The sequence below is a fragment of the Calidris pugnax genome, unplaced genomic scaffold, assembly GCF_001431845.1.
Source record: "Calidris pugnax isolate Ruff unplaced genomic scaffold, ASM143184v1 scaffold145, whole genome shotgun sequence".
NCBI classification, from domain to species: Eukaryota; Metazoa; Chordata; class Aves; order Charadriiformes; family Scolopacidae; genus Calidris; species Calidris pugnax.
In genome coordinates, this window is record NW_015090939.1 from 984,186 (window position 1) to 1,009,920 (window position 25,735).

The 25,735-nt window shown below is 46.8% G+C and overlaps 1 protein-coding gene across 1 annotated transcript in view; it reads right to left on the bottom strand.

Annotated features, from left to right (window-relative positions):
- Window positions 1-746: 746 nt before the first annotated feature.
- BARX2 (BARX homeobox 2) overlaps window positions 747-25,735 on the bottom strand; it is a 51,598-nt gene continuing 26,609 nt past the window's right edge. The window contains exons 2-4 of the mRNA XM_014951821.1: window positions 17,448-17,745; window positions 3,235-3,319; window positions 747-2,022 (exon numbers count right to left, since the gene is read on the bottom strand). Coding sequence (XP_014807307.1) covers window positions 1,777-2,022; window positions 3,235-3,319; window positions 17,448-17,745 — 629 coding nt within the window. The 3' untranslated portion in view covers window positions 747-1,776. The remainder of the gene's footprint in view (window positions 2,023-3,234; window positions 3,320-17,447; window positions 17,746-25,735) is intronic.

Consider the following 25,735-nt stretch of genomic DNA (forward strand, 5'->3'; position numbering starts at 1 on the left):
CATCTGGAGCACTGGGACCAGTTCTGGGCTCCCCAGTTCCAGAAGGACAGGGAACTGCTGGAGAGGGGACAGCAGAGAACCACAAAGATGATGAGGGGAGTAGAACATCTCTCTGCTGAGGAAAGGCTGAGGGACTTGGGTCTTTTTAGTCTGGAGAAGAGAAGGCTGAGGGGGGATCTGATCAACACCTAGAAATACTTCAAGGGTGGGTGTCAGGAGGATGGGGCCAGGCTTTTTTCAGTGGTGCCCAGGGACAGGACAAGAGGAAATGGGCACAAACTTGAACACAGGAAGTTCCACCTCAACGTGAGGAGGAGCTTCTTTGCTGTGAGGGTGGCAGAGCCCTGGCAGAGGCTGCCCAGAGAAGTGGTGGAGTCTCCTTCTCTGGAGACATTCAAAACCCGCCTGGACACGTTCCTGTGGGACCTGTTCTAGGTGGACCTGCTTTGGCAGGGAGTTGGACTAGATGATCTCCAGAGGTCCCTTCCAACCCCATGTGATTCCGTGACAGAAAATAGCCAAACCATCAGTGCTCCCGTTCTGACACACTCCTCAGCACCCAGTGACAAGGTGGCACCAACAACACCCCTCACCTACCTTCACAAGGTGCTACAAAGAAGTGTGTGCAGAAGTGCTATGGAAAGTCTTGATGACTCCCGCTCCCTCCAGGGTTTGTTAGAAAAGGGAAAACCTAGCCCAGAAAAGTCTCTGTCTTAGAATTCTGAAAGAGAAACAACAACAACAACTGTTTTATTTATATATTTAATTTTTAATTAAAAAATAAAGGTTATCTTAATACATCTCTTGCAGCCTTTGGGCAAAATGCACCCTTAACAAGACTTTATGAAACATGATGCACATCTATTCTTGGCACACATCTTAAACAAATGCGAACTTTCTGCAGCAACTTCTTAAATCCATCGTTCTCCCCAAACCCTGAAAACATTTATATGTTCTTTAAAAAAAAACCCTACAAAAATTAGAAGGGGGCCCAAAGCAAAAATCCCAGATCCAAGCATCCCAAAGCTTTTGGAGCAGACTCAAATCCAAACCCCCATTGTTCCATTCAAAGTTTTTGTCCTGGATCACTGCAAATTCACGGATACGGCACCCAAACAACCACGGGAGCTGAAATCCAAACGCTGACCCGGGGTATGAATCTCGCTTCGGAAGCTTTGACCTTTACACTAGGCCAAAGCAAACCCAGGGGTCTGGACTCCTTCCTAAAACTGCCAAAGTTGGGCCCATCCCTAGCAGAAATAAGTGCTGGTTACGCGATGAAATGGTGCTATCAGAGCTCCCCATTTCTCACCTGTCCCCCATCTGAGACCAGACCAAGTTCTCCATCCATTTCCACTACTTTAAAAGGCAAGGATAAAGTCAAGCGAACGCGCTGCACCCTCCAGAGCAGTCCTAAGACCACGCATGTGCCTCCCGCAGCATGGAAGGAGCCCTGGACCTTCTTTTCCTTGCCAGGAGCTGTCTCAGGCTTCTAGAGGTGGTTTCTCTCCAGCCCCGAGGAGAGACACCACGGGGTGTCTTTGTTCCACCGTGGCCCATGATGGCTGATTCCCAAAGGCACAAAGTGACCAATCTTTAGACTTATACACAAGGCCTACATATATATATATATATTTATATATATATGTACACACACACAATTACATACATATTTAAATATATATATATACATATATATATTTGGTTTTGGTTTTTCTCTTATCTTTTTGTTGCTTTTCTTTCCTCCCCCCGCCCTTTCCCTCCTCACTTTCCCTTTTAACTTAATGGCGTAGTCTCCTCTGAGGAGGGTTCTGGTATATGTTCTGGAGACTTCTCTGTCTCCAAAGAGACTTCGGGCTTCTCCTCTGTCACTTTAGGCTCCTCAGGAGCTTGAGATGCCTCCTGACTCTGCGCCTGGCTGTTCATCTTCTCTTCCGCTTCGATTTCCTCCGAGGTGGGAATGGAGTTTTTCTTTGGCCGGCCTTTGGGCTTCGTTGGAGCCTCCTGTCCACCTTTCAGAACCTGCAGCAAAGAGACGAACCGTCAGGAGGGTCATCTTTTAGAGGAGGATGAAGCTTGGCTTTGACCTCAAAGTTAATCCATGACTTGGCCACCATTTCAGCCTCACTGCAGTGTCTTGCGTTCATGGAGTGAACTCACTCACTATATATCTCACATAAATAAAATGAAACGCCAACATTGCCATCCAAGGACACCCAAAATCTGGAGGTCTCTAACTCAGTTCCTACAGGAGGCCCAAAAGCAACTTAGGCACACGGTCCTCAACATTACAGACAGAAGATTTGATGCAGAATTCAGTTCCTTTCCTGAGGGTTTGCTTTATTCAAAGCCCAAGTAAGAACAAGCATAAATCTTAGGCCCAAGTTTCCTCTGACTGCCTTTCCTCTAGCCTCTCTGGCTTCTGAAATAGCCTTATTGCATTACTACTATTATTATTATTATTGTTATTATTGTAACACCTGCGTTACATGAGACCCCCTCATCTGTGTAAAAGGTGGGAGTCTGCAAAACAGGTTTAATTCCCTCCTCCCTTCACACCATCACTGCAGGAACAAGCCACTTCCAACAAAAACCTGCACCCAAGGTAACCCCAAATTTGTTTGAAGTGGCAGTAGCTTCTGCAGCTTCACACACACGCAAAGGCACAGCCTAGAACTGCATCTCCTCTCCCAGGTCAGGATGGATAAACATCTCCACTGGAGAATGTCACAGCATCACGGTTCCCACCAGAATTTAATCGGACAGTTGTCTTTTCTAAAAGCATTTTAACTGGAAAAGGGCCATGTGGCTGAGAGTAAGTGAAAGAGGTGAAAGGAAGATATAAAAAGCCAAAATTAATGATATTAGCTCTCAAAACTGCATTGGTTTCCATGGAGCAATACAATCTTTTTTGTCTATGCGTAAAACCAATCCCACAAGCATTATGAATGCCAAAAACACAGAGGGAGATTATTTTGGTTCTTCCCTCTGTTCTGTTCTAATTTCTACTAATTCTTTTCTAATTCCTGCTGCCCATGGTCCCTCTAGCCCACCACATATGTTGCGGTATAAACTTTTTTTTTAAAAAGAGTATATTTCTCAGAAAAGTGGTCAAGAATAAAACAAAACCTGGTATAAATAGACACGGGTCACTGACACTACGCTCAGCTTCCAGATCTGCTCTTTGGAAATCAGTTTTTAAGGACCACGGAGCAACAGTAACGAACCACTTACCATTTTCTTCCACTTCATCCTACGGTTCTGGTACCACGTCTTCACCTGGAGCTGAGTCAGCCCCAACGACTGGGCCAAGTCAAGCCTGGGAGACAAGAAAGACACTGAAATGAGTTCATGGAGGAGAAGAGCATCTCAGATGCCAGGCACAGCCAATCCAACTGTGTAAGAACGTACAAGTGTTGGGTGGTGAGACACTGGAACAGGTTGCCCAGGGAAGTTGTGGATGCCCCATTCCTGGAAGTGTTCAAGGCCAGGCTGGATGTGGCCTTGAGCAACCTGCTCTAGTGGGAGGTGTCCCTGCCCAGGGCAGGGGGGTTGGAACTAGATGATCTTTGAGGTCCCTTCCAACCCAAACCATTCTATGATTCTATGATTCTATGAAAAAGAAAAGATGTCAGAAAAGGTGGCGATTTGTCTCTCTAATCTGTTGTTTTGAGTAAAGATCAGACAAATGTGGTAACACGCTGTGAGTTTAGGATGTTCAGATGCTCTTATGGAAGAAGCAAGAATATTTAGGTGTTTGTAGGCTCTCTTTTTTCCTCTCTGTAACCACTGGACCAATGAGCAAGCCTGGAAGTTCTGTACTCCAACTGCTGATGCCCCACATTTGCATATGAAACAGGGAGCTACTGCTGCACCGCATCCCTGAGAAACAGGTCTATGGTGTCTGAAGCAAACACATGAAAACCAGGACACCCAGCATCCCTCTGCCTTTGATAGTGCTGCTCTTTGTGTCACATTTCTCCTTCACTACCTACATAATGGGGATAATACTGCTTTCTCATTTCTCACGGAGTAGTAGTACATCTAAATCTATTAATTTCTTATGCATTCTGCTATTATAGGCAATTTAGGCTTATAAATGAATTTATTATTTGCGTGTTTTTGCTTAAGGATATATGTGGCAGACAGCCCATAATCCTGATTCATCCTCCACAAATCTCCAACCTGTGCAAGTTTGTCTGAAACCACTCATTATTTCTATATTAAAACCCAGGATATGAAGCAAATGCAGCTCAGAGTAACTCTTTATCCTTCCCCACAGGTGATAGCACCTTGCATCTGGCAGTGTTGTAATGGAGTTGCACAAGGGGAGCGGAGTTGGAAATCCTCAATAACGCCAGGAAAGTGCCCCACAGAGTCACGCAAGTCCTGCAGGTGGGACAGCTCAAGCCCAGAGTCACATTCCAAGGTGTTCTGGATCGTGTGAACTTCTTGGAAAATATTTCCCCACCTTTGAATTGGGGGGGAAACGCACTTGTCCAGGCCAAGTTTTTCATAATAAACCTTTTGTTCCAGCTGGGCTCCTCGGGCAGTCAGACCCACTCTTACATTGACAAACACCTACGTACATCACAACAGCTCTCTGTGCTCAAACACATACTCGTGGATTCATGCTTTTCCCCCCCACTTTGGATTCACTCTAGACCTACAAGCTTGGTTTGCCCTCATTTTTCACTACATAATATCTACAAGATACCTCCTTGACTTAAACATACTATCATTTTTATTTGGGAAGCAGCATCCAGCAGAGTCATTATCCCATTGTACTGTGCCTCCTTACTACTAATAAACCAGGTGCTCCCGTTGCCCTCCAAAGGGTACAACGTTGTGTTCAGGCCAAAAGCTGCAGGAGCAAATGCAGATGGCAACCCACTGCTTGGCCATCATGTTTGCAGCCTGAGAGAAACACTGCTTGACTAACTCTTGCCTTGGTGCACATGTCTTATCACACCTGGACTACCTGCAACCAGTTGCCATCTCTTGCCACACACATTAGCGTAACCACCATTGCCTAGCAACTTGAGGAAACAAACAGAGGGGAAGTGGTACAAGCACAGGAATTGCTCATCATCAGCCTCAAGCATGTACAAAGCCAAGGAACAGTCACACCATGAAATTCATTAAGAGTCTTGAGTGCTTCATCAACCTTGTCAACCACTTGGCTGTGTGAAGCTGCGAGGAGTCAGTACAGGAGCATTAGGGACTCTGAAATTGGATGAGACAGCCCAGCTGTGCCCATGAAACGTGGTCTAGCTGAGATCCTTGGCTTTGGTGATGGGCAGTATGAGGGGCAAATGCTGATCTTCCAAACCAATTTAAATATTGGGACACTGCCATCTGTGGAGTTCAAGCTCTGGGGTACCTTTCAAACCCTCTCTAGGTTCATAGACTTGATAGGAATTGGTCAGGTCTTTTTCCTGTAATTTCAATTTGCAGAGCAGGATTCAAAGTCTTTAAAACAGATAAAACCTTTCCTTATTTTGGTTTGTGCATTTGGTACCAAGTAGACCCTAAGAACTTCCCTTTTCCTTCACAAGGGCAAGGTACCCTTCAGCTCTACACACCCCTGGCTCTGTTTTTCACACTGATGGACAGGCCAACATCTTCTCATTGAATTGCTACCCAACTTTGCTAACAAGAGCTAGTTCAGCAGCCAGCTGAAGCTACAGCCAACCTCCCAGGTGTCGTGGAGACACAGCCATCCACCACCAGATCCCAGGAGCAGACAGGCTCCACCTTTGTTGTATGTAGCAGGAACGGGAAAGGCAGAGAGCCTTCTGCTCCATACCTTGCCTGTCTCAGCCTGGATGCTTGCTAGAAAGCACCTAGATCACAATGTGATATTTCCATTGATATGATCTACTCGTGTCATCTTGATCCCAGGAAAAGTTAGCCTTGCAATCGAATCTGGTCATGTCCTTGGCCAAGGGCAGAGGCATCTCTGTGGAGCCAGAGTATGGGGACAGCTGAGCAGGGCTTTTTTGCTCATTCCTTTTCCTCCTGTCAGAGACTGACTTACCTGTCGGGGGTAGAGAGATACTTCTGCTTCTGGAACTTCTTCTCCAAGCCCATCAGCTGGAGCTCGGTGAAGATGGTCCTGCTCCGGCGTGGCTTTTTTAACCGCGGTGCGGGCTGCTCTGCCTCCGACTCGCTGCTGGCATGAGCCTCACTGGCGGGGGTCTCGGAGCTTGTGGTCCCCGGGGAGGGCTGGGCTGGCAGCACACGGGAGCTGGTGGCAGCTGGGACCAGGTGAGGGACCACGGAAGGCTGCCTGGTGATGACGGAGATGAGAGGATACGCCCTCAGAGAAGGGGAACCTGGCAGGGGAGGAAGCAGAAGTGGATGAAGGTCAGTTCAGTGGCAACATGGTTTAGTTATGGGAGCACTGGAGAGAGGGAGACCTTCCCTGGCTCTGCCATTCCCTTGTTAAAGGGCCACGAGCAAGTCAGTTCCCCTCTCTGGACATGGTCCTTCTCCCAGATTGCATGTGTTTAGCTTTCCTGGGGCTGGGAGTCTTGATGTGCATTTCCCTAGTGCAGGGAACGGAGGGCTGGTGTTACCATTGCCTTATTTTATTTTTTTTTAGGCGTTATTGTAATACACACCATTGAAGTAATCTGCCTAATTACCCCAAGAGATTAAACTCAAAGCAAACAATGAAATCTCTGCCCATTCCTGCAGGTGGGACAGCTCAAGCCCAGAGTCACATTCCAAGGTGAATGTCTCTACGGGCACTAGGACAGGACTCACTTGAACTCTTATCTCCCTTCACAGGTGACACACAATGGAGTTAAAGTCACAATTCATCTCATCCTCTAGCAGGTAACTGAGTCAGATGAACCACACTTTCATCCTTCACTGTCCACACTGACCCCCTTGACCACACAGGCAGATGAGGACAAATAGATCAGAAGCAGAGGGATGAATAGATAAGAAGCAGAGTTCTTGACCAACTCTTAACTCTACATCTTCTACCAACCAGTTGATACCAGCCCTAAAAAAACATCCCCACGGTTCTGCTCCAACGCCTTCAGGTCAGGGCCAGTCCGGGATGACAAATCTAAACATTCCCAACCACTAGAGGAAGTTTTGATTTACATCAGACCTTCTGAATTTACAGCTATAGACAGACTTCTGCTCAGCCTTAGCCTCAGGAAATCAAGTGTTCCTTTAAAATTTGGGCAGGGAAATGGGACCACGTATGGGAAACGTACGCTTGTTGCAAGAGAGCACCCTGGACAACCTTGCAACCCACCTGCAGAGCCTTGGGCAAGTCACCTTCTTGCTCTGTACCTCAGTTTACTTCACTTGCAAACTGGAAACAGCCCTCCTTACCCACTCCACTGGTGGTAAAACACGGATTAAAGCTTAACGTACACAAAGTATTCTGAGATGTGTAGATAAATGGCACTGTGGAAAAGGAACATATTACACCAGCACGGCCTGATTGGGAAACTCTTAATGTGAATCACCACTAATGAAAATAATGATCTGTAGACCTTAATGAGTCTATTCCAGGGAGTAACTCGCCACAGTGGAAGGAAGGAGTTGCCAGCCTGGCCCGCTGATGACCTATATTCCTCACCCTCCTCCTCCCAGCAAAGGGCTGTGGGTGCATAAATCGGGTCCCAGGGAAGTAGCAGTGCATGGAGCACACCAAAGAATTGTGCAGTTTGTTGGTTGTCACTTCTCTCCACAACCACCTCAAGTTGTGCAAGATCCAGCCACTTACAGAGCAAGTTGGAAAAACTATTGCCAAAACCACTGTAAATCCCAACAAACTGGGATTTAAGCAAGACTGTGACTCCAGACCGGAGTTTAGGCAGGCTGGGACTTAATCCTTGCTTTCTCCCCCACGTCTCCGCAACACTAAAAATTAAAATATTTCCATTAAATTTAAATGATTCCACTTAAAGCACCAAGGAAGTACTTGAGAGATGAGATCAGAATTACCAAACCAGCCTTTAGCTTGTGTAAAGTCTTACATGCTTTTTTCTTCCTGTGGATTTTTTTCAGCTGATCAAACCAGCCTTTAGCTTGTGTGAAGTCTTATGTGCTTTTTTTCTTCCTGTGGATTTTTTTCAGCTGAAGGCCACGCTGGTCTACAGCATCACCAAGTAACCTGGCAGAAACGCTGCCTTGATTTACAACCTCTGGCTGTTCAGAGATCCTACATCAGGATAGAGCATGCTGTCCTTTCTATTAATTCTGCCCTTATGGACATTTATGCACCCACTGACACCAGCCAACTACGAAGACACCACGCTGGTCTACAGCATCACCAAGTAACCTGGCAGAAACACTGCCTTGATTTACAACCTCTGGCTGTTCAGAGATCCTTACATCAGGATAGAGCGTGCTGTCCTTTCTTTGAACTATTAATTCTGCCCCTATGGATATTTATGCACCCACTGACACCAGCCAACTACACAGATGGTAAACCAGATCCTGCTCCCATAGTCTATAACCTCCATGATGGTTTCTTCCACCATGAGATATCAAAAGCAATGCTGACCCACCAACGGAACAGATGACTTCTTCTGTTTCAGCCAAATTTGCCCAAAAGAATCAGTGCCTCTTCCCTTCTTGCAGGGCACCATCATGGTGAGAGTCCTGTGCAGGAACCCTGAAGCTACCTCCTCCATAAGAGACATTCCTGGGTGAGCCATGAGGGGTGTTGATGGTCTGGGTCTGGCAGCAGTCCTGGGACTTGGCCCTGCTGCACTACTGCTCTCCTTCACAGAAGCTATAAAAGAAGAAACTCCAAGGATCCCAGTCCCAACCCGCTCTGAAGGAGGAGACAAAACCAATGTGCTACCTTACACCCCATAAAGAAGGGGATCCAGCCTTATTTTATACCTTTATCCCGCTGTTTGGGGGTCCTGGTCAAACCCTCCCACCACACAGCTCTTGCTCCCCTGCAGCTTCATTCCCAGAGCCTGAAACCCCATTCCTGTCCTTGCACACGGGTGGCTTTTGGCACCAGATCGCTGGTGAATTGATACTTTTACCCTTGTACCCCCGTATACTTCCAGCAGGGCTCTCCATAAACCACAAGATTACAAAGGGGTAATAAATCACCCGAGCTCAGAAACCCCTGCAAGGCTCCAAGCGACTGAAACCTCTGGACAAAAGCATTTTTACAAGGGACTCTCTTCAAGGGAGGGCAGCAAAAGGTATTTGATATCAGAGCAACCAGGGATATTTGCTTTCCCATGCGGCATGGGCAGCAGCTTGTGGGACTGCTCGGGTTGGGGGGAGGCTAGCTACAAAGGTCCCAGACATTAAGATATGTCTCCATCAGCCAGATGAAAATCTCTTCAGGCTATTTTTCTAATAATCAGGTAGGATCAGGTATAAAAGAACTGCTTTCCTCCTTTCCTCTCCAGCAGCGAGAACTTGACTACTTTCGTAGGGTAGAACGGTGGTTTGTTATTAGAGAAGCAGATGACACTGGAGTTGTCCAGGTCCACTTTTCCAAGTGCTGAGCACCTGAGTGAGGGGGTACATTTTCCAAAGTGTTCAGCAGCAGCAGCTGTGACCTGGCCGAGCTCTCAGAAAAGCTCAGCAGGTGCTTATTTTCGGTGCTCACGTCAGGACACTGATTTACTCACGGCGCTTCGGAAACCGCTGTTGGACTTGGTGTGCAAGTAGCACTTCCCAACTGCTGAGGAGCTACTCCGAGCTCCAGGTCGTGAGCAGATTTGTATTTGTTTATCGTTTGTGATCGTAAGAGCAGCCTTCGCTTCTGGTTTGACACCAACAGTTGCCACGGTGCTTTTAGAAACCATCGTAAATAATGAAAGCATCTGCTGATGTCCAGCCCGGCCGTACACAAGACTTCTCAGCTTTCTGCCCTCAGCCTGATGAGGACACGGGAGGGTGAGAGCAGAGAGCAAGGACAGCAGTTAGAGAAAGAGGTGGGGTTCAAGGCTGTAGATATTTTTCTGGGGGGAAAGCTGCTGGCCAGAAAGAGGGCAATGCTTTAGTAGCCAACCCTCCTTACAAATAGAGTAACCCAGAAAAAGCTGGCTTCTAGTTCCCAAAGGAAAAAACCTAAATTCCATGTCCTGTTCCGGATCCAGTTATCCCAAAAGTTGAGCCAGTCCCTTGTCTCTAGGTACACTATTAATATGACTCCCCTTAAACCATCCGTACAGTTCTTACCCTGATCAAGCCTTGGCTTCCAAACACTCTGAAATCTGAGGCTAGATCTAAATTTCACATCCCCCAGAGTTCAAAGGTATTTTCTAGACTGACACGGTATTGTAAGAAAGGAATAATTTCTTAATCTTCAACAAATTAAATGCTGGCAAGCAGCTCTTGTCTGCTTAGCACTGTTGTGACATGCTCTGTCTCCCAAAATGGGAAGGAATGGAAATGAAACGCTCTTCCTTCCCGTACCTGCCTTTCAGAACTGTTCCAGCTGAACACATGCTTTCCCCTATCATTGTCTGAGCACTTTTTCCACTGGGCTTTTGCACCTGAAAAGCAAAAAAAGCAGCCCACAGGGGTCAGAAAATGAGGAATTTGTTTGCCACCCCAGCAACACACCTCATGTGTTTTGTTGTGTCCACCTAAGAGGCTGCACAGCCCGGTGATGAAGCCACCAGTGGTTTAGGGCTCAGGAGGTCTCAATGCTCTTCAAAGGGACAGCAGTTTCTTACTGTTTGGTTTTAAACAAAAAAGTACCAAATTATCTATTAGAATAGTCTCAATCACCCCATAGTCTAGGGTACTCTCAGGCTGATTTCACTGCTGAATATTTCTGAGATAGTTGGGAAGTATTAGTCTAATCCTCACTCCATACCACGCACAACTGAGGGAGCAGAGCTTCAGCCACCAAAGTTTTCCTGTAGTTATTTTTTAAGCATTTGAATCGTCTCGATTTCCAGCAGCAAGAAAGCTCTTATTTCTGTCCATCTCCATAAAGCTAACATCTGGCCGCCCAGTTGCTAAAACGAACCAAGGGCTAAAAATAAAAAGGACATTGGATCCGCAGAGTGTTTTCTAAGGATCTGAAAACATTTTGCTTTGCTATTTAAATCGGGCTGTGCCGGCAGCCGCTGTACAGGGAATAACAGACCTACCCCTTGCACAATGCACTGACCACACCACCTTGAAATAAGTTGGCTTACTCAAGCCACGCAGGTCTAGAAGAACCCTGGACTCCCATTTCCTAATTACACGTAAAATATTTGTCCTAGAAGCCTATCACGACATAACGTACCCAAAGATATCTTTTTTTCTCACTTGTTTTGCTTTTCAGCAGTAACACCAAGAAGAAAGACAAAGAGAATTCATCTTATTTTCTTCAGAAGGTCTCGGTCAGAAATGTCAATATTTATTAGCCAAAACAAGCCAATATCTCGGGCAAATTTCTGCAGCTTGTTGGCCTTTTACTCCCTCTTACCCCAGGTGTGAACACAGGGGTAAACAGCAAAGCCTGGGGGGAATTGGGAACACTTTTCATCAGACCAACCTGAAGTCATCCCTACTCATCTGCTGGGACATTTTGATGCTTCTTATCACCACCAGGTACGAGGCAGTAGGGACACCACCACTACACCAGATTGCACTGCAAAAGTTTTAATTAAAAATAAATACTTCAAACAAATCATTCCCCCTTCTCTCTTCCCCCCTCCCCGCCCCTTTCCTCCTGGCTTACTTTCAACCCCGGCAGTCACAGACTAGAGGGAAGAGAAAAGGGAAAGCACTAATTAATTGCACTGTTTGACTGCCGGCGATGGCAGAACAGTTCTCCTCCCGGGCAAACTCAGCTAATTCTGTTTTGGAAAGAAAGAAAAAGGAAGGAAAGATTTATGGATGAGCTCCTCTTGGCAGGTCAGCCCCGCTCGGAGGCAGAATGAAATCTCACTCAGAAAGGGCTGCAGTGAAAGGTAAATAATAAAAGAAAATGAACTTACGACTCAAGAAGGTCTATAAATCTGCTGTCTCCTGAGTGTCAAAACAAAAGGGAACCGAGAAGGACCTGAGTTCATTTAGGAAAGAGCTTCATTTTGCCAAAGGAGCAGGCAGCCTACTGAAAGGAAGAAGCAAGCCCTGAGCAAAGCAAAGGAGGCAAAAGCAGCAAGGAATTGTTGAGAACGAGTTGAACTAGACACTGTTTGTGTAGAGGGGAGGGCGTTACATCTAATTTTTGAGCAGAGATCTCCAAAAGCTGGGATTTCCCAGCCATTCCCATGGATCTTGGCTAAACTTTACCACCAGAGCTGAGCAGACCCGATAGAGAAACTCAACATGGCCCAGGAGCCAACCTGTTAAAGACAACAGCCAAATATCTGTTGTGTCCCCAAGGACATAGGATGTCTTCTCAGGTCAGTATGGGCTCCTTTGCCTTGTAGCTGCTGGAGCTGAAGGCTGGTGAGGGACCCAGCATGGCTCTTATGCTTCGTGTCCTCAGCCACCACAAACCATGTGGACCTGCAGCATCTCTCTTGTCCATCAGAAGCCCCGCTGAGGGTAATAAAGCAACTGTTGTTCTCAGGTTAGACCTTACCCCATCTGGTTTTGCTGACATTGAATTTAAGCCTTTTCTGCTCCATCTACACCCGGGTCAGGCCCTGAGCAGTCCCTCTTCTGCCTCCCCAGCACCCTTGGCATGGGCAATCATGGGACCAGCTTCTCCCTGGGTACTGCTGCCTGTCTTTCCTGGAAAGGTGACTTTCCCTCACCTGGGAGGGCTCATCTCAGCCTGTGTCCAGCATCACATCACTGCACAGCCACGCTGTCAGCTCTCTGGCTGAGTGAAGCTGTCATGAAAGCAACCACACAGTCGGTTGAGGCCAGAGGTGGTGGGATGAGGAGCATCCACACAGACTCCCCCCCTGCCTGTGCCCTGTACCATCAAGCTGCCAAGTTTACCACCAACTAAGCATCTCCCCAGAAAGATTCCTTCTCATCTCTTCCCTGTGTTCAGGTTGTTTTTACAGGTGCTGCCATAATGAGACACCTCGCTTATTTGCAATTGCATTATATTACCCAGTATATTACCCAGTAACACATAAAAAACTTAAGCTGCTGTTTAAATAAAAATACTGCCCTCTTAATGTTTTCCTTCAGCTCTTTTTTATAATTATTAACTCTTAGAAGGCAGCTTGCACCAGGTTCTTCCCCAGACCAATGCTGTCCTCCACCAAGCACCCTGATAAGGATGTAAAGGCAAAAGGGAAGAGGAGAACAGTAATAGGAATACCAGGAAAATTCATTTCCTCGTAGGACCAAGTGCTTAGGAGAGGGCTGAAGGCAAATAACCAGGTACCCCAGCCCAAGATCCAGTCTTCTCCTAGAAGCCCTGCCTGCTGGAGTGCTGGCATTAACACACATTTGAATCCCAAGTTGAAAACAGGACCTGGAAGATGCTTATGCTACGCAGCGTGGTGCTGTGCACAGATCCCCAGCTATCTCCAGAATGGGAGGCAGCAGAGCCATGCCAGGGTATGACTGCACCTGAGCCAATTATGGCTCAAAGAGAGGTGGGCTAATTAGGATATGAACACCGTGTTGACAGCTTGACAGTTTCCAAGACACGAGTCGGTGGATTTATATGGTGCAGCCCTTGCATCACGTCGACACAGATGGTCTTCAGAGCTACCTACCCCTCTCCTGATGGGCTGGAAGTCCAGGCATAGCCACAAAGTCCTCCTGAAACTGTCCCCTGCACAAGTCAACTCTGCCTCAAGCCCAGAGGTGGTACCTAAGTAGGGATTTAAACCATTTCAGCATCCCTGTCAAACAAAGCTGAACCAGAAAGCTAGTGATGGATATTTTGTCAGGAATCCTTTGCATCAACCAGTTCAGACATGGATTCTCTTCTCATTCTTTCCAGCCTTACTGTAAGACAACCCTACAGAACCTACCCCTCCCCGAGTATCAAAACAGCTGGAAAACATGCATGTGATCCTCAGACCTTTAAAAGTGCTTTATATCAACTCTGTAATCAGATACTTCTGTGGCTATTACATATTAAATAGGAATTCTGGAACTGGGGATGCTTGCTAATGCTCTTTATTGTCATACCTCTTCTCCAGCATCCCAGCACTTAAGAGTTTGGTCACTTCACAGAGAGTTAGCACTGCTTTGGGAGGGGAGATTTGTCTTTATTTGTTTTAGCTGGGGTTTTGGTTTGGTTTTTCCTACTAGGTCTCTTTTTCTTTGGTTACACGTGGAAACCAGTTGTAGCTAAGCAAGAGCCAAAGCCTCTGCACATGAAGAGAGGTGAAGGGCACTTCTGGGACATTTTGAAAGCTTCCCAAAATAGTCCCAGGACTCAGCCCAAATGCACAAGAGCCAAAATTTCCATGGGAATCGTGAGTGTCACGGAGGCTACAGGAAAGCAGAGCAGACAGCCCTGAAAATCAACCCTGAAATCTAAATGCAGAGCTGGAGCACGAAGAGATGCTGGTGGTGTTCCAAAATAGCACACAGAGAGGTTCCTTGGAGCAAAGTCTAACTGTTCATCACCAGAGGTTTCAGGCACAGTTCACTCCATATTCTATTTCCACTCCTTATTACCCTGAGAAGGACCACGAAGATTAAGTACAACTCAGCTACACAGCAAAAAGCCTGCTGGGTGGCAAGGGGCTTCTTCTCTGTGGAAGAATCCATGATGCCCATGGCAAAATGCCCACCAGCTTCAGCTGAGCCAGGATTTCACATGCACTTGTCCACAGAAGGAAAACAGAAAATAAATGAAAATTAGTGCGGCTATTTTTAGTGGAGCTAAAATGACACTTTTTAGGGCATTCTGGCTGAAGGCAAGTTCTGTTCTTCAGGGGTCTACACCTTCTCTGATAAGCCAAGGATAAGTGGGGGGAAAAAAAAGTGGCACCTTATAAATTGGTAATTTCTGACAACAGCTTCTTAGGTGGGGGAAAATTAGGGCTCATCAAGTGTCCTATTTTACCTTCCCTGAGCACATTAGAGAATGGCCACTTTTCTGTTCAACCACATTTTTTTCCAGGAGGTAGGTTTTCAGCTAAGACAGTTGCAAACCAAACCCCTGATGTCTGTAAATGTTAACTTTTATAATAAAAAATATAACGTATTGCAGCTAAAAAGTGCTCTTCCTCAAAGCTTCTCTCATCATGCAACTACCTGTCCAGCAACCCAGAGGTGAGTGGAGCTGGACACGAGCTTCAGCTGCCGTTCTCCAAGCTACGAGGCACCTCCATCTTCACAGTTTAGCCCAACTTCAAAGCCACGAGTGAAATTTCCTCAGCGCTTGGAGCTGTGAGATCCAGGTTTTCCGTTTCAAGCCTGTCCTCATTAGCAATTTATCAACATAATGTTTCAGTGTAACTTCTACATAATAGCAGTAATTAATAAGTTTGAATGCATCTGAGGAATGCATGCCGGAGGCCTTCACAAAATCTAACCAGAAAGATAATTAATCCTAACTTAATAATGACATTTGATATTTATATTATGGTTTTTTACATGTTCAAGGCACCGTACACACAGTAAGTAATTGGCCTTGAACAAATGATGAGCCCGAGAGCCTCCCTGAATGAGAAATTGCCTCCCTCCCTGCTGCCCTTAGACAGGGCTGGGTGCGGGGTGATTATCTCTCTTATAGACACAACCCAAAAATTCACCCACAGCATCAGTGTGTCTCCAGGGATGCCAGATGCCAGCAGGATGGCACCAGGGTTGGCCATACCCATAATAACAAGCTGGCTTTGTTTGAGGGCCATGCTGGTGGGGAAGGAGATAGGAACATATGGGGAACCCAGAGTGGGAAGACCTGGTTGTGCTGCTCTGCTGGAGCTGGTCACTCCACCAGGTTCCCTGGAGTCACAGGACAGCAATGCTCAGCTGCTGGGTTTCTGTTGAATTGCTGGAAAGACAGAAGGAAGCTCCACCTGGGAGCTGTGTGTTGTTCTCCTCGCACACAGCGGCCTTTCTTCAAACAGAGGAGTGTGCCAGGACCTTGTCAGATCCTCAATGAAGGAGAAAATTTATATCTATATATAAGAAGATTCTTATTTTTTTTTAAGAAGCATTTAAGGAATCTATTTGGCTGGCTCTCAAGAAGTCCTTTGTAGCAAATGTAATAGCACTCTGGCTTGATCAGTGGAGAATGAATCAGAAGAAGACTCACCACTTCTCTATTTTGAATTATTCTGCTCCATGTACTCGAGCAGCAAGCTGCCTTCTGGAAGGGAGCCCCCCTCGAGTCAAATCCATACTCTTCAGGCAAACTGCCCGTGGCTCAGAGAGGTCTTGTGCTCTGTCTGAGGCTACAGAAACACAATTCTGTCTGGGATTCCTCCTCCTTTGCAGATGATCCCTTTAAATCCCACTCAGTGGGAAAGGAGGTGCTCTGAACCCAAGCAGTTCAGTCCTGATATCTCCTATTAGGAGATACGGGCCCAAGGCCATCACCGCTGGAAACAGCTCCAAGGAGAGGAAACAAACAGAGGGGAAGTGGTACACGCACAGGAATTGCTCATCATCAGCCTCAAGCATGTACAAAGCCAAGGAACAGTCACACCATGAAATTCATTAAGAGTCTTGAGTGCTTCATCAACCTTGTCAACCACTTGGCTGTGTGAAGCTGCGAGGAGTCAGTACAGGAGCATTAGGGACTTTGAAATTGGATGAGACAGCCCAGCTGTGCCCATGAAACGTGGTCTAGCTGAGATCCTTGGCTTTGGTGATGGGCAGTATGAGGGGCAAATGCTGATCTTCCAAACCAATTTAAATATTGGGACACTGCCATCTGTGGAGTTCAAGCTCTGGGGTACCTTTCAAACCCTCTCTAGGTTTATAAACTTGATAGGAATTGGTCAGGTCTTTTTCCTGTAATTTAAATTTGCAGAGCAGGATTCAAAGTCTTTAAAACAGATAAAACCTTTCCTTATTTTGGTTTGTGCATTTGGTACCAAGTAGACCCTAAGAACTTCCCTTTTCCTTCACAAGGGCAAGGTACCCTTCAGCTCTACACACCCCTGGCTCTGTTTTTCACACTGATGGACAGGCCAACGTCTTCTCATTGAGTTGCTACCCAACTTTGCTAACAAGAGCTAGTTCAGCAGCCAGCTGAAGCTACAGCCAACCTCCCAGGTGTCGTGGAGACACAGCCATCCACCACCAGATCCCAGGAGCAGACAGGCTCCACCTTTGTTGTATGTAGCAGGAACGGGAAAGGCAGAGAGCCTTCTGCTCCATACCTTGCCTGTCTCAGCCTGGATGCTTGCTAGAAAGCACCTAGATCACAATGTGATATTTCCATTGATATGATCTACTCGTGTCATCTTGATCCCAGGAAAAGTTAGCCTTGCAATCGAATCTGGTCATGTCCTTGGCCAAGGGCAGAGGCATCTCTGTGGAGCCAGAGTATGGGGACAGCTGAGCAGGGCTTTTTTGCTCATTCCTTTTCCTCCTGTCAGAGACTGACTTACCTGTCGGGGGTAGAGAGATACTTCTGCTTCTGGAACTTCTTCTCCAAGCCCATCAGCTGGAGCTCGGTGAAGATGGTCCTGCTCCGGCGTGGCTTTTTTAACCGCGGTGCGGGCTGCTCTGCCTCCGACTCGCTGCTGGCATGAGCCTCACTGGCGGGGGTCTCGGAGCTTGTGGTCCCCGGGGAGGGCTGGGCTGGCAGCACACGGGAGCTGGTGGCAGCTGGGACCAGGTGAGGGACCACGGAAGGCTGCCTGGTGATGACGGAGATGAGAGGATACGCCCTCAGAGAAGGGGAACCTGGCAGGGGAGGAAGCAGAAGTGGATGAAGGTCAGTTCAGTGGCAACATGGTTTAGTTATGGGAGCACTGGAGAGAGGGAGACCTTCCCTGGCTCTGCCATTCCCTTGTTAAAGGGCCACGAGCAAGTCAGTTCCCCTCTCTGGACATGGTCCTTCTCCCAGATTGCATGTGTTTAGCTTTCCTGGGGCTGGGAGTCTTGATGTGCATTTCCCTAGTGCAGGGAACGGAGGGCTGGTGTTACCATTGCCTTATTTTATTTTTTTTTAGGCGTTATTGTAATACACACCATTGAAGTAATCTGTCTAATTACCCCAAGAGATTAAACTCAAAGCAAACAATGAAATCTCTGCCCATTCCTGCAGGTGGGACAGCTCAAGCCCAGAGTCACATTCCAAGGTGAATGTCTCTACGGGCACTAGGACAGGACTCACTTGAACTCTTATCTCCCTTCACAGGTGACACACAATGGAGTTAAAGTCACAATTCATCTCATCCTCTAGCAGGTAACTGAGTCAGATGAACCACACTTTCATCCTTCACTGTCCACACTGACCCCCTTGACCACACAGGCAGATGAGGACAAATAGATCAGAAGCAGAGGGATGAATAGATAAGAAGCAGAGTTCTTGACCAACTCTTAACTCTACATCTTCTACCAACCAGTTGATACCAGCCCTAAAAAAACATCCCCACGGTTCCGCTCCAACGCCTTCAGGTCAGGGCCAGTCCGGGATGACAAATCTAAACATTCCCAACCACTAGAGGAAGTTTTGATTTACATCAGACCTTCTGAATTTACAGCTATAGACAGACTTCTGCTCAGCCTTAGCCTCAGGAAATCAAGTGTTCCTTTAAAATTTGGGCAGGGAAATGGGACCACGTATGGGAAACGTACGCTTGTTGCAAGAGAGCACCCTGGACAACCTTGCAACCCACCTGCAGAGCCTTGGGCAAGTCACCTTCTTGCTCTGTACCTCAGTTTACTTCACTTGCAAACTGGAAACAGCCCTCCTTACCCACTCCACTGGTGGTAAAACACGGATTAAAGCTTAACGTACACAAAGTATTCTGAGATGTGTAGATAAATGGCACTGTGGAAAAGGAACATATTACACCAGCACGGCCTGATTGTGAAACTCTTAATGTGAATCACCGCTAATGAAAATAATGATCTGTAGACCTTAATGAGTCTATTTCAGGGAGTAACTCGCCACAGTGGAAGGAAGGAGTTGCCAGCCTGGCCCGCTGATGACCTATATTCCTCACCCTCCTCCTCCCAGCAAAGGGCTGTGGGTGCATAAATCGGGTCCCAGGGAAGTAGCAGTGCATGGAGCACACCAAAGAATTGTGCAGTTTGTTGGTTGTCACTTCTCTCCACAACCACCTCAAGTTGTGCAAGATCCAGCCACTTACAGAGCAAGCTGGAAAAACTATTGCCAAAACCACTGTAAATCCCAACAAACTGGGTTTTAAGCAAGACTGTGACTCCAGACCGGAGTTTAGGCAGGCTGGGACTTAATCCTTGCTTTCTCCCCCACGTCTCCGCAACACTAAAAATTAAAATATTTCCATTAAATTTAAATGATTCCACTTAAAGCACCAAGGAAGTACTTGAGAGATGAGATCAGAATTATCAAACCAGCCTTTAGCTTGTGTGAAGTCTTATGTGCTTTTTTTCTTCCTGTGGATTTTTTTCAGCTGAAGGCCACGCTGGTCTACAGCATCACCAAGTAACCTGGCAGAAACGCTGCCTTGATTTACAACCTCTGGCTGTTCAGAGATCCTACATCAGGATAGAGCATGCTGTCCTTTCTATTAATTCTGCCCTTATGGACATTTATGCACCCACTGACACCAGCCAACTACACAGATGGTAAACCAGATCCTGCTCCCATAGTCTATAACCTCCATGATGGTTTCTTCCACCATGAGATATCAAAAGCAATGCTGACCCACCAACGGAACAGATGACTTCTTCTGTTTCAGCCAAATTTGCCCAAAAGAATCAGTGCCTCTTCCCTTCTTGCAGGGCACCATCATGGTGAGAGTCCTGTGCAGGAACCCTGAAGCTACCTCCTCCATAAGAGACATTCCTGGGTGAGCCATGAGGGGTGTTGATGGTCTGGGTCTGGCAGCAGTCCTGGGACTTGGCCCTTCTGCACTGCTGCTCTCCTTCACAGAGGTTATAAGAGAAGAGACTCCAAGGATGCCAGTCCCAACCTGCTCTGAAGGAGGAGACAAAACCAATGTGCTACCTTACACCCCATAAAGAAGGGGATCCAGCCTTATTTTATACCTTTATCCCGCTGTTTGGGGGTCCTGGTCAAACCCTCCCACCACACAGCTCTTGCTCCCCTGCAGCTTCATTCCCAGAGCCTGAAACCCCATTCCTGTCCTTGCACACGGGTGGCTTTTGGCACCAGATCGCTGGTGAATTGATACTTTTACCCTTGTACCCCCGTATACTTCCAGCAGGGCTCTCCATAAACCACAAGATTACAAAGGGGTAATAAATCACCCGAGCTCAGAAACCCCTGCAAGGCTCCAAGCGACTGAAACCTCTGGACAAAAGCATTTTTACAAGGGACTCTCTTCAAGGGAGGGCAGCAAAAGGTATTTGATATCAGAGCAACCAGGGATATTTGCTTTCCCATGCGGCATGGGCAGCAGCTTGTGGGACTGCTCGGGTTGGGGGGAGGCTAGCTACAAAGGTCCCAGACATTAAGATATGTCTCCATCAGCCAGATGAAAATCTCTTCAGGCTATTTTTCTAATAATCAGGTAGGATCAGGTATAAAAGAACTGCTTTCCTCCTTTCCTCTCCAGCAGCGAGAACTTGACTACTTTCGTAGGGTAGAACGGTGGTTTGTTATTAGAGAAGCAGATGACACTGGAGTTGTCCAGGTCCACTTTTCCAAGTGCTGAGCACCTGAGTGAGGGGGTACATTTTCCAAAGTGTTCAGCAGCAGCAGCTGTGACCTGGCCGAGCTCTCAGAAAAGCTCAGCAGGTGCTTATTTTCGGTGCTCACGTCAGGACACTGATTTACTCACGGCGCTTCGGAAACCGCTGTTGGACTTGGTGTGCAAGTAGCACTTCCCAACTGCTGAGGAGCTACTCCGAGCTCCAGGTCGTGAGCAGATTTGTATTTGTTTATCGTTTGTGATCGTAAGAGCAGCCTTCGCTTCTGGTTTGACACCAACAGTTGCCACGGTGCTTTTAGAAACCATCGTAAATAATGAAAGCATCTGCTGATGTCCAGCCCGGCCGTACACAAGACTTCTCAGCTTTCTGCCCTCAGCCTGATGAGGACACGGGAGGGTGAGAGCATAGAGCAAGGACAGCAGTTAGAGAAAGAGGTGGGGTTCAAGGCTGTAGATATTTTTCGGGGGGAAAGCTGCTGGCCAGAAAAGGGGCAATGCTTTAGTAGCCAACCCTCCTTACAAATAGAGTAACCCAGAAAAAGCTGGCTTCTAGTTCCCAAAGGAAAAAACCTAAATTCCATGTCCTGTTCCGGATCCAGTTATCCCAAAAGTTGAGCCAGTCCCTTGTCTCTAGGTACACTATTAATATGACTCCCCTTAAACCATCCGTACAGTTCTTACCCTGATCAAGCCTTGGCTTCCAAACACTCTGAAATCTGAGGCTAGATCTAAATTTCACATCCCCCAGAGTTCAAAGGTATTTTCTAGACTGACACGGTATTGTAAGAAAGGAATAATTTCTTAATCTTCAACAAATTAAATGCTGGCAAGCAGCTCTTGTCTGCTTAGCACTGTTGTGACATGCTCTGTCTCCCAAAATGGGAAGGAATGGAAATGAAACGCTCTTCCTTCCCGTACCTGCCTTTCAGAACTGTTCCAGCTGAACACATGCTTTCCCCTATCATTGTCTGAGCACTTTTTCCACTGGGCTTTTGCACCTGAAAAGCAAAAAAAGCAGCCCACAGGGGTCAGAAAATGAGGAATTTGTTTGCCACCCCAGCAACACACCTCATGTGTTTTGTTGTGTCCACCTAAGAGGCTGCACAGCCCGGTGATGAAGCCACCAGTGGTTTAGGGCTCAGGAGGTCTCAATGCTCTTCAAAGGGACAGCAGTTTCTTACTGTTTGGTTTTAAACAAAAAAGTACCAAATTATCTATTAGAATAGTCTCAATCACCCCATAGTCTAGGGTACTCTCAGGCTGATTTCACTGCTGAATATTTCTGAGATAGTTGGGAAGTATTAGTCTAATCCTCACTCCATACCACGCACAACTGAGGGAGCAGAGCTTCAGCCACCAAAGTTTTCCTGTAGTTATTTTTTAAGCATTTGAATCGTCTCGATTTCCAGCAGCAAGAAAGCTCTTATTTCTGTCCATCTCCATAAAGCTAACATCTGGCCGCCCGGTTGCTAAAACGAACCAAGGGCTAAAAATAAAAAGGACATTGGATCCGCAGAGTGTTTTCTAAGGATCTGAAAACATTTTGCTTTGCTATTTAAATCGGGCTGTGCCGGCAGCCGCTGTACAGGGAATAACAGACCTACCCCTTGCACAATGCACTGACCACACCACCTTGAAATGAGTTGGCTTACTCAAGCCACGCAGGTCTAGAAGAACCCTGGACTCCCATTTCCTAATTACACGTAAAATATTTGTCCTAGAAGCCTATCACGACATAACGTACCCAAAGATATCTTTTTTTCTCACTTGTTTTGCTTTTCAGCAGTAACACCAAGAAGAAAGACAAAGAGAATTCATCTTATTTTCTTCAGAAGGTCTCGGTCAGAAATGTCAATATTTATTAGCCAAAACAAGCCAATATCTCGGGCAAATTTCTGCAGCTTGTTGGCCTTTTACTCCCTCTTACCCCAGGTGTGAACACAGGGGTAAACAGCAAAGCCTGGGGGGAATTGGGAACACTTTTCATCAGACCAACCTGAAGTCATCCCTACTCATCTGCTGGGACATTTTGATGCTTCTTATCACCACCAGGTACGAGGCAGTAGGGACACCACCACTACACCAGATTGCACTGCAAAAGTTTTAATTAAAAATAAATACTTCAAACAAATCATTCCCCCTTCTCTCTTCCCCCCTCCCCGCCCCTTTCCTCCTGGCTTACTTTCAACCCCGGCAGTCACAGACTAGAGGGAAGAGAAAAGGGAAAGCACTAATTAATTGCACTGTTTGACTGCCGGCGATGGCAGAACAGTTCTCCTCCCGGGCAAACTCAGCTAATTCTGTTTTGGAAAGAAAGAAAAAGGAAGGAAAGATTTATGGATGAGCTCCTCTTGGCAGGTCAGCCCCGCTCGGAGGCAGAATGAAATCTCACTCAGAAAGGGCTGCAGTGAAAGGTAAATAATAAAAGAAAATGAACTTACGACTCAAGAAGGTCTATAAATCTGCTGTCTCCTGAGTGTCAAAACAAAAGGGAACCGAGAAGGACCTGAGTTCATTTAGGAAAGAGCTTCATTTTGCCAAAGGAGCAGGCAGCCTACTGAAAGGAAGAAGCAAGCCCCGAGCAAAGCAAAGGAGGCAAAAGCAGCAAGGAATTGTTGAGAACGAGTTGAACTAGACACTGTTTGTGTAGAGGGGAGGGCGTTACATCTAATTTTTGAGCAGAGATCTCCAAAAGCTGGGATTTCCCAGCCATTCCCATGGATCTTGGCTAAACTTTACCACCAGAGCTGAGCAGACCCCATAGAGAAACTCAACATGGCCCAGGAGCCAACCTGTTAAAGACAACAGCCAAATATCTGTTGTGTCCCCAAGGACATAGGATGTCTTCTCAGGTCAGTATGGGCTCCTTTGCCTTGTAGCTGCTGGAGCTGAAGGCTGGTGAGGGACCCAGCATGGCTCTTATGCTTCGTGTCCTCAGCCACCACAAACCATGTGGACCTGCAGCATCTCTCTTGTCCATCAGAAGACTTGCTGAGGGTAATAAAGCAATTATTGCTCTAAGGTTAGACCTTACACCATCTGGTTTTGCTGACATTGAATTTGAGCCTTTTCTGCTCCATCTACACCCAGGTCAGGCCCTGAGCAGTCCCTCTTCTGCATGTTCTTGCCTCCCCAGCACCCTTGGCATGGGCAATCATGGGACCAGCTTCTCCCTGGATACTGCTGCCTGTATTTCCTGGAAAGGTGACTTTCCCTCACCTGGGAGGGCTCGTCTCAGCCTGTGTCCAGCATCACATCACTGCACAGCCACGCTGTCAGCTCTCTGGCTGAGTGAAGCTGTCATGAAAGCAACCACACAGTCGGTTGAGGCCAGAGGTGGTGGGATGAGGAGCATCCACACAGACTCCCCCCCTGCCTGTGCCCTGTACCATCAAGCTGCCAAGTTTACCACCAACTAAGCACCTCCCCAGAAAGATTCCTTCTCATCTCTTCCCTGTGTTCAGGTTGTTTTTACAGGTGCTGCCATAATGAGACACCTCGCTTATTTGCAATTGCATTATATTACCCAGTAACACATAAAAAACTTAAGCTGCTGTTTAAATAAAAATACTGCCCTCTTAATGTTTTCCTTCAGCTCTTTTTTATAATTATTAACTCTTAGAAGGCAGCTTGCACCAGGTTCTTCCCCAGACCAATGCTGTCCTCCACCAAGCACCCTGATAAGGATGTAAAGGCAAAAGGGAAGAGGAGAACAGTAATAGGAATACCAGGAAAATTCATTTCCTCGTAGGACCAAGTGCAAGCTGCTGTTTAAATAAAAATACTGCCCTCTTAATGTTTTCCTTCAGCTCTATTTTACAATTATTAACTATTAGAAGGTAGCTTGCACCAGGTTCTTCCCCAGACCAATGCTGTCCTCCACCAAGCACCCTGATAAGGATGTAAAGGCAAAAGGGAAGAGGAGAACAGTAATAGGAATACCAGGAAAATTCATTTCCTCGTAGGACCAAGTGCTTAGGAGAGGGCTGAAGGCAAATAACCAGGTACCCCAGCCCAAGATCCAGTCTTCTCCTAGAAGCCCTGCCTGCTGGAGTGCTGGCATTAACACACATTTGAATCCCAAGTTGAAAACACGACCTGGAAGATGCTTACTCTACGCAGCGTGGTGCTGTGCACAGATCCCCAGCTATCTCCAGCATGGGAGGCAGCAGAGCCATGCCAGGGTATGACTGCACCTGAGCCAATTATGGCTCAAAGAGAGGTGGGCTAATTAGGATATGAACACCGTGTTGACAGCTTGACAGTTTCCAAGACACGAGTCGGTGGATTTATATGGTGCAGCCCTTGCATCACGTCGACACAGATGGTCTTCAGAGCTACCTACCCCTCTCCTGATGGGCTGGAAGTCCAGGCATAGCCACAAAGTCCTCCTGAAACTGTCCCCTGCCCAAGACAACTCTGCCTCAAGCCCAGAGGTGGTACCTAAGTAGGGATTTAAACCATTTCAGCATCCCTGTCAAACAAAGCTGAACCAGAAAGCTAGTGATGGATAATTTGTCAGGAATCCTTTGCATCAACCAGTTCAAACATTGATTCTCTTCTCATTCTTTCCAGCCTTACTGTAAGACAACCCTACAGAACCTACCCCTCTCCGAGTATCAAAACAGCTGGAAAACATGCATGTGATCCTCAGACCTTTAAAAGTGCTTTATATCAACTCTGTAATCAGATACTTCTGTGGCTATTACATATTAAATAGGAATTCTGGAACTGGGGATGCTTGCTAATGCTCTTTATTGTCATACCTCTTCTCCAGCATCCCAGCATGTAAGAGTTTGGTCACTTCACAGAGAGTTAGCACTGCTTTGGGAGGGGAGATTTGTCTTTATTTGTTTTAGCTGGGGTTTTGGTTTGGTTTTTCCTACTAGGTCTCTTTTTCTTTGGTTACACGTGGAAACCAGTTGTAGCTAAGCAAGAGCCAAAGCCTCTGCACATGAAGAGAGGTGAAGGGCACTTCTGGGACATTTTGAAAGCTTCCCAAAATAGTCCCAGGACTCAGCCCAAATGCACAAGAGCCAAAATTTCCATGGGAATCGTGAGTGTCA